At 35.5% G+C, this 10,000-nt stretch overlaps 1 protein-coding gene across 2 annotated transcripts in view; it reads right to left on the bottom strand.

Annotated features, from left to right (window-relative positions):
- Positions 1–7,349: 7,349 nt before the first annotated feature.
- The window catches only part of LOC115220989 (sodium- and chloride-dependent transporter XTRP3-like), a 119,396-nt gene continuing 116,745 nt past the window's right edge, over positions 7,350–10,000 (bottom strand). For both annotated transcript variants that reach the window (XM_029791206.2, XM_029791207.2), the window contains exon 10: positions 7,350–7,780. In XM_029791206.2, the coding sequence (XP_029647066.2) occupies positions 7,703–7,780 (78 nt within the window). In that variant the 3' untranslated portion in view covers positions 7,350–7,702. The remainder of the gene's footprint in view (positions 7,781–10,000) is intronic.

Below are 10,000 nucleotides of genomic sequence, written 5' to 3'. Positions count from 1 at the left end.
TAGAGATTGCCGGTTAAATATACTAAAACACGGAGTAAAAGCAACCGTTCTGATCATTTTGGCCGCCATGGGTTTTGCAGTAAATCACTAAATCATCCATAACTTTTGTATTATCCTCTCAAATTACACCAAAATCTCAGGCAGTAACAAATTATATCGTATTTATTGTCTGTGAAACTTTTAGAATATAAAACAACTTTGATAAAAACTTATACCTACTTTTCTGACGAAAACAATGCCGTTCTGAAAACTTTGGCCGCAACTGTATATATACATATATATATAAAGTAGCTTCTATTCTTCTTCTTCTTCTTCTTCTTCTTCTTCTTCTTCTTCTTCTTCTTCTTCTTCTTCTTTCTTCTCCGCCAAGAATTCACAACGACCTCGAACCCACAAGAGTCAACAAACGATACAGAGACAGGCAGAAACACGGAAAATGTCCATTGTATTTGAATACTATGCAAATATTCTTTTAAAAGATATTCATTTAATTGTTTTCCATACTTACAGTTGAAAAAGTCACAATGACCGGAACCGGTACTGAAATATTATTTTAACAATTTCTACGTGTGTGTGTCTGTGTGTGTGTATTATATATTTATATATATATTAAAGAAATGATTTTTAGATTCTCAAATGCAGGATAGTTCTAATAATATAGCCTGAACAGGATCTGCAAATTAGGGATAATTTATCCTATTCAGGCTATATTATTAGCATTATCCTGCGTTTGAGAATTTAAAAATCACTTCTTTAACATTCTAAGACATCTCAACGCTTCTAAAGCAAACTTCATTTGTTTGTTTACTTTCATCGTAATTTAGTGTATATATATATATATTATATATATATATATATATATATATATATATTATATATATATATATATATATATATATATAATGCCTACGTTCGAAACGCGGAGTAGATAAAACAGTGGACAACTGATGAAGAGAGTGTTCTTTATGTTGCCTATCTCGTTTCTCTATTTGTTTCTTTCGTTGTTTGAAAAAAAGTTCGTTTTCTATGTTTTTGTTTTTTATGTCCTCGTTTCTCATTTTGCCTACGTTTTTTTTTATGTCCTGTACCCATATATGTATGTATACATATATATATAGGTGTGTACATATATGTATGTATATGTACATATATATGTACATATACGTGCATATATGCATGTATATATGCATATATTTTTCATTTTTGGATTTGGTTTACAAGATTCTTTATGTGAGTTCGTGTATTGAAGCATATTCAGTTGTGTCTGGAGAAAGTCATTCTCTTTTAGTGCCTTGTAATTTAACACTCACCGGTAAAATTTCCATTTATTTCCTTTTTATTTTTCTTGCAAGACGCAAAGAAAATTTTAGAAAATCAAAAAAGAAATAAGTGGAAATTTTAACGGTGAGTGTGTTAAATTCTAAGGCACTAAAAGATAATGACTCTCCCCAGACACAACAGTATATGTGTGTGTGTGTGTTTGTGCGTGTGTGTGCGTAGTATATGTATTTAAGTCACAAAATCGTTTAACGTCCGTTTTCCATGCTGGCAAGGGTTAGACGGTTCAACTGGGGTTTGGGGAGCCAGGAGGCTGCACCAGGCTCCAATCTGACCAGGCAGTATTTCTACAGCTAGATGCCCTTCCTAACGCCAACCACTCCGAGAGTGTAGTGGGTGTTTTTTACTTTCCTCCAGCACAGAGGCCAGAGGAGCTGGCATCGACCATGATTGGATGGTACTTTATATGTACCACTGGCACGGGAGCCAGCAAGGTATCAGCCACAATAATGGATGGTACTTTATATGTACCACTGGCACGGGAGCCAGTCAAGGTATCAGCCACAATAATGGTTCAGAAGTTACCTTTTGTAATGGTATGATTTAGGCGTTGGTAGCCAGTTGTAATGGGTGTAGATGTTGCAGGTGTGCAAGATGACAGAAGAACAGTGATCAGTGATTATCATTTATCGTTACTTAACATAATGCCATGCCTTGACAGGCAGGGGTGTGTAATAATGTGGAAAAGTTTCTTTATTTTTTCCGTTTTTTTCCTTCTTTTCCATTCAGACTGGCTACACTAGTGCGGCCCCATTCACTCTCAACTCCCTTATGACATTTGTCCATCTTTTCTCAAACGTTCTTTGAGGTAGGCACCTTTTCTCCAGACTGATGTTTCTGGACAGGTGGTAGTTAAGAAAACTAACCAACCCGTGTCCAGAGATAAAGTCTCAATTCCTCTTCCACACGTCACCCATTCTGTCTCTTTCAATACTGAAGGCTGCAAGAAGCAAGGAAAACAATGGATATTTTGTGAAGTCCATTGTTATCTCAGTTCACTTCTCTACCGCAGACAAGAGGTTAGAAGGGTCAAGTTGCAAAGACATAAATTGGCTTAGTAAAGCTATATGTTAAATGTAACTGCTGTTACTATTGTTTCTCTGTGAGAAAAGTGTTGTTGAAATATTACGAGAAATTTGCTGATTCAGGTTTTAATCTATTCTATGCCTAAATGAAGTCCACTACATATATAATATGGCATAAATGTATGTATGTATGTATGTATGTATATATGTATGTATGTGTGTATGTATGTATGTATGTATGTATGTATGTATGTATGTATGTATGTATGAATGAATGAATGAATGAATGAATGAATGAGCTACTCCGCATTGGTCACCAGAGTGATATTTGATCACTTTATAGAGTGTTTGAATGTCTGGAATGGAATAGCTTACCTTATGGGCAGGTAGAAGCTGTTTAACCTTGGTTGGTAATCTACCTAGAAGAAGGAAATCTCTGAAATAAAACCTGAGGCCTTGGAAGTTCCTGGTTTTGCCAATTTTCATGTTACACTGGCGAAAGACTTCTTGGGTGGAGTAGTGCAGTGCAGGCTACACCCACTGAAAATGATTCATCTGCACAGGTACTTCCTGTACTCCATATCTTAGTAAAATCATTGAATTGGTTGGTTGGCTTCTTCAAATGCATAACTGTAACATGGTCACTGACATGGTTCCATTGCATCTCAGGTAACTTACCTGGCAAGTATATTGCTAGAATATGCAAAACCATTACTTTTATAGCTTTCATCCTGAGGCTGTGACCATGCTGAATCACCTCTGTTAGTGTTATTGCTAGTTTATATTAACTCCTTTTCCCAGTGCTCTCTCTGGGTTTGGTTCTATTGAAGCAGAGTGTGGAACAAGGCTGCCTTTATTTGTGTCTCTTGTTCAATTGTGGGCACATCTGTTTCCCAGGCAAAATTTTATTTAAATGTTCTATGGACACATTTGCATCTAAATCTTGTAGACCTCTGATATTTTTTTGGCAAAGAGCAGAAAAGCTGTGGGCCTTTGAATCCTAAGCTGTAACAGTATTGAGTAAGAATAGGATCTATGGTACTATGCAGTGACATCCTTCAAAATCTTCCGCATATAGGTGCATGCATGGCTGTGTGATAGGAAGTTTGCTTCACAACAACATGGTTCCAAGTTCAACCCCACTGCATGGCACCTTGGGCAAGTGTCTTCTACTACAGCTTTGGGCTGACCAAAGTCTTGTGAGTGGATTTGGTAGACGGAAACTGAAAAAAGCCCATTGCATATATATATATATATATATATATATATATATATGTATTTGTGTTTGTATATATCTCTTTTACTCTCTTTTACTCTTTTACTTGTTTCAGTCATTTGACTACGGCCATGCTGGAGCACTGCCTTTAGTCAAGCAAATCGACCCTGGGACTTATTCTTTGTAAGCCCAGTACTTATTCTATTGGTCTCTTTTGCCGAACAGCTAAGTGATGGCGATGTAAACACACCAGCATCGGTTGTCGAGCAATGCTAGGGGGACAAACGCAGACACACAAACATACACACATATATATATACATATATACGACGGGCTTCCTTCAGTTTCCGTCTACCAAATCTACTCACAAGGCTTTGGTCGGCCTGAGGCTATAGTAGAAGACACTTGCCCAAGATGCCACGCAGTAGGACTGAACCCGGAATCATGTGGTAAGCAAGCTACTTACCACATAGCCACTCCTGCACCTATGTGCGTTTGTCTCCGCTACCATTGCTTGACAACCACTGTTGGTGTGTTTACATCCCTGTAACTTAGCTGTTTGGCAAGAGACGAATAGAGTAAGTACTAGGTTCACAGCAAATAAGTGCTGAGATCGATTTGTTCAACTAATTTCGGTGCTCCAGCATGGTCGCAGTCAAATGACTGAAACAAATAAAAGAAGAAAAGAATATATATATATATATATCTTTCCTGTCTAAACTGTATGGAGTACAGCTTCAGCTCTTTTAGTCTCTCCCAGTATTTCATCTGTTACTCCAAGACAGTTTCCGTGATATAATGGCATTGATGTGCCTTGAGTTTAGTTTGATGTATCAACCATAATCGAGAACAGGGATCCCAGGCAAATGAGTACAAATGTTCTCCATATGATCTAAGGGTTTTCTTTTTTCTTTGCTCCAAAACATAGGTTCTCAAAGTGGGCACTACCGTCACCCCCAGTGAGCGCTGAGACAGTCATGTGGGCGCTGGTGCCTAAGAGGGCGGTTGAGATAAGGGAGACATTGGGAAGAAGGCAGTGGATTGGGGGATGCTATGAATTTATTATAATATTATGACAGTATTGTATACAAATTATATAATATTGTATTAAATATCAAAAGATTCAGAATATATATATAAATTAGAAAAATATAAAATATTTATTTATACATGAAAAGAGGGGTAGGGGCACTAAGGGTGGCCCCAAAAATTTGAGAATCTCTGCTCTAAAAGATCACAGAATCCAACCAGCCAATCACCTGCACATTGTTGCTGATGCATCATTACTCATATAGATTTTCAGGTGCTGCATAAACAGTGTGTCTGGATGTTTGGGGTTACAATAACCTCCAATCTGGTGTATTGTGAATGCAATCTGTTTGTGAGCCAATAGTAAGGTACTTGATGGAAGAGGTAGACATGGGTGAAGTTGTGAAGTACAACCATTGAAAGTTGGGCCTCACAAGAGAGCGAGACCTTTGGAGATATGCTGTGATTGAGAAGACCCAGCAAGTAAAGTGAGATTGCAACTAAGCCAATACCAGTGCCACATAACCAACCCATTTAAAAGTAAGCTTGAATTGTCGGGTGATATGGTGTTCTTGAGAAGACCTGTTGAATCAAGTGAAATCAAAATTGTAGTTGTGGTCGATGCCAGTACCACCTGACTGGCTTCCATGCTGATGGTACATAAAAAGCACCCACTATGCTCTCGGAGTGGTTGGCATTAGGAAGGGCATCCAGCTGTAGAAATCTTGCCAGATCAGATTGGAGCCTGGCACAGCCTTCTGGCTAGCCAGCCCTCAGTCAAACTGTCCAACCTATGCTGGCATGGAAAGCGGACGTTAAACAATGGCGACAATGACGATGATGAACTGCATGTTATTTTCATCAGCCTACCTGTATATTGCATTCAGGTTTTCCTCTAGTTTTGAGTTATGATCAGGAATCTTGACTGCTTGAAGTACTTTAGTATCATTCTGTTAACTGCTACTGTCTAACGCTTACCTTTTAAACAATTGTCCAGTCACTTCCCTAGTTTTCCAACTACACCAATATCACACAGTTTGTGACATATCATTCCATGATCAACTTTATGAAAGGACTTGGCAAAGTCAGAATATATCACATTCACATTTGAGTGGCTCAGCTCTTGTTTTAGTACCCAGTCAAAATTTTGTAGAAGCTGTATAAGGCAGCTACTTCCTAGATGGAAGCCACATTGCATGTTTGTGAGCAAACTATTTTCTCCTGGAACCATCACCAGATTCCTCCTAACAATACATTTCAAGACTTTTGTTAACGCACGAGGTCATGGGGAAAGACCTGTAATTTTTAGCATCTACTCTGTTTCCTCCTTTATACAAAGAGCATATCTTACCTTCAGGTGAGTGTATATCAAGTGTAATACTTAAATGGTTATTTTAATCTAATGCTGTTTCAATTGTGTACTTCTTTATACAACTGTCCTCCACCAAACACATCACACATCCATCCTCGTCAGAAAAATATTCTTGCTTGTACCTCTTATACCTAGTTCTTCTCTCAACATTTTAATTTTGTTGTTCATGCACATTTACATTTCTCATCTAATGAACTATGCTACCTTCATTTCTCAGTCTTCTCAAGTCCTCTGCATTCAAGGCCATTGTCTCACTACCATGCAGCATTACAGTTCTAACACAAGCATCATAAAATCTGAGGGAAAATAAAAAAAAACCCTTTGTTGCCAGCAGTTGAAGCTCCTTCAACCTTTTCCTGCCCATTGGTTCTCTGGTAGCTACAATTTCAGAGCAACTACCTCTCTTGTTACTTTCATCTTTTTGGGAACAAAAACTATTAATTGCTTCTAGTGAGTCATCTAGGCATTTAGGAGAATCACTTTACTGCATTTATGTACATTGTTAGTACAACCCTCACAAGCCATTTGTTTACACCTAGTTTCTTAAGTGACCATCAAATTATTGAACATGATACATTGTCAAAAGGCTTCTCCAAGTCAACGAATGCCATGAACAACGGCTTTCTTTTAATCAAGTATTTCTTGCACAGTTACCTCACTTGGAAGATGGCATCCATAGTACATCTGCCAAACACAAAGCTAAACTGTTTATCATCTTGGTTTACTTCATCATAGATCAACTTTTCTATGACTCTCAGTATTACATTCCTGACCTGAAGCAGTAATTTGTCTAAAACATCACCTTTGACCTTTTCAGTAGCTTACAATGTCATTGGGTATATATACATCTGTACTTCTGTACATTTGTAAGTATATACATGCCTAATGACTGGCAAAGCAATATCTTTGTAAGCTACCAATACAGCAAAGGAGTTGTCTATATGTACAGATACATGCAAGCATGTAGACATGCACACACACACACACGCATTTATTAAACTTTAACAAAGAGATAGGTGACAGTGACTTTGAAGTTTTAGCCTACTATTTCAGCCTGCCTGCTGATGCACAGTCTTTTCCACACTCCCTGCAAGTAAGAGATGCCATATAATGCATAGTTATAAATTTCCCTCTGAGTGTGGTTTCTCTGATGACTTCTAAGGCTTGCCTACTCAGACAGACACCGCCCACACATATTACATGTTAAATTGGGTCATGAGTGAGCATAACCAGGGAAATTAATATCAAGACAGTCTGTTGGAGGCTAACAGGCCAAAACTTTAAAGTCACTAAACATGTACAATAAATGATGAAGATGAAATGATGATAATATATTGAGAAAGAGAGAGAAAAAGAGAAAAGGAAACAGTGAATGTAAGAGAGAAAAACTTTAATTAGCTGCCTGGAAATATAATTACAAAGACATAACATTCTGGTGAATTTTTCCTCAAATCCTCCCAGATAATCTGTACTGTATCAGCATAACAAGAACTGAATCAGTGAACCACCTTATGTCATAGGCATAAGTGACAATTTAGATTGACAATCACAACATCTATATACAAAGCATTGAGTAAGACTGCAAAATGTCTCCATCTTTGTACAGGATTGATGCTAAAATATACAAGCCTCAGATAACTATTTTTTAATGTCTGTTTTTATTTTTTTTTAACCTTTTCAGGAGTATATTTTTATTTTTTAAAAATGTTTATTTAATTTCATTCAAAATTTTTGGCATTGCGCAGTGATAATTTCTGCATCTTTGTTCCTGCATTGTTTTTCATAAGAATGCTTGAAATTCTGAAAAAGATAGTACTTTTATTTTGAACCCAGACTTAAAGGAAGCATAAAAGGAGCTACAAGAATATTACTTATATGATAAAACAATGTTATTACTAATAATAAAATTAATGATAACATCAAAAATATTAATATCAGTATGAGAAACATATTTTTTGATAAGCAAGATGTATCCTTGGCTCCTTGACTATGTTCTAGTCTGGATTCTAAAATTTAAAGACTATTCGGAAAGATACCAAGTTTTGGAATCTTTCTCTCTTTTTTTGGTAGGAAGATAAAGAGAAATATTTGTGTTATAAATTTTTAAATCCAATTACGGCATAACCTGACATTTGTCAGAATTATCACTATACAATGTAAGAAAGCCTTTGATTGTTAGTGAAGAAGGCATTCACTAAATAATATCAAAATTATTGGTTTAAATGCTCAGAACCTTCATCTAATGGATTCTCAGTTTGTTAAAAAAAATGTCAAGGGAAGTTTCACAACCATTATAACCCATGTCAGAAAAATAGTCACAATAAAAAGCATGTTCAAGATATTTTTGTATCAACATATCAGCTATACATTAGGTCATTGCATCTAGTGAGTTACCAAAACAAAATTGAGCTTCAGGTTAATAATAATAATAATAATAATAATAATAATAACAATAACAACAATAAATAACAACGATAATAGACTTGTCAATGCCGAAAAAAGAGTCATGAAGGAAGAAAGTAGGAACGAAAATAAAACTTGGGGAAATTGGTGAAAATTGATTCCTGAGTTCTTGTTAATGGCTTGAATAAATGAAATTCAGCAAAAAACCTCTTTATTTAGCAAACAGTTATTAATTCGTTACATATTTCCAAATTAGAATATCATGAAACAGACTTTTGTAAATAATTGTTATTTACTCAAATTCAAACTCGTTATAACTAATTTTTGATAAAAATAATTTAAACCTAATATGTGTAGTTTCTTTTAAGAGGGGTTCCTTGTGAGGTTAAAATATTTATTTAAAATGCTGGAAACAGCAGAGGAACTTACAGAGAATACAAAATTTGACGTCAGTTTAACCTGCAAAAAGCTGGTTCGTGAAGCATTTTTTTGTTGCTAATAATTTACATTGATTTCTATTGACTAGATACAAAACCCAATTTTTATTGGTACTGAAGAGTAGAAGCATCAGTTGCACTAATATCTGATTGCTACTGGTATTTATATTATTAACTCCAGAGATTTAAAAGGCAAAGTTAAGTCAAGGCAGGATTTGAACTCAGAATGTAAAAGAGTAAGAAGACAAACATTTCAAATTTTTAAATCCAAGAATCTATTATTTCTATTAATTTTCTGCCTGTCCCATTATTGGCTCTTTTATTGAAGCTTTATTGAAGCATAAATCCAATATTCTTTGTTGGGTATAAGAGTGGATACAGTGAAATGAACTGAGCCTAGCGTATCACTGGTACACATTTTGATTGATTCTGGAGGGATGAAAGGCATAGTTAGCCAATGTGGGATTCAAGTTCATAAATATAAAAGGACAACACTAAACACCATAACACAGGCAACCCTGCCCACCAGGCTGAGAATCAATACCTGGTTGCGGATCATTCATTACCGGGCCAAACAGAAAGAATAAATTCCTAAAAATTTCATTTCTCTTTTATTGACTCTCGCAGACTGTTTTTGCATTATACATGTACTGTATATGCAATTTATCATTATATGCATAATATATACAATATATATTATATGTGTAATAATTAAATCCTATATTATGTGCTTCTTTGTTTTGTTATGTGTGTAATCCCCAGGTCCATGGAAAAATTTTCTTGCGTGAAACAGGTCCATAGTGCCAAAAAGAATCAGAACCACCGCCATAAGGTAAAATGGTTCAGCACTCTATTACCTCTAATTACAAATATTGATATCTTTAATTAGGCAAACGGCCATTATTCAAAGTGAAGAGTTATTTATAATTGAAGGAATTAGTTACCAAATATTTCATCATCATCATCATCATCATCATTATCATCATTATTATTGTTATTATTATTATTATTATTGGTAATACATCGGTTGTGGAAATGGCACTTTACTCTTTCTACCAATTGCTTCTGTTCTTTTGGTTAAAGTTAGAATATTTGAAATTTTATGAAAACAATGAAATATCAAATATTAAAAGATGTAGAAGAAAGAAGAGAAAACAAAGAAAAGATGACACACATTCAC

Source organism: Octopus sinensis, linkage group LG17, assembly GCF_006345805.1.
Source record: "Octopus sinensis linkage group LG17, ASM634580v1, whole genome shotgun sequence".
Classification (NCBI taxonomy): Eukaryota; Metazoa; Mollusca; class Cephalopoda; order Octopoda; family Octopodidae; genus Octopus; species Octopus sinensis.
Note: the sequence above shows the minus strand (reverse complement) of the source record. Positions and strands in the feature narration are given on the sequence as shown.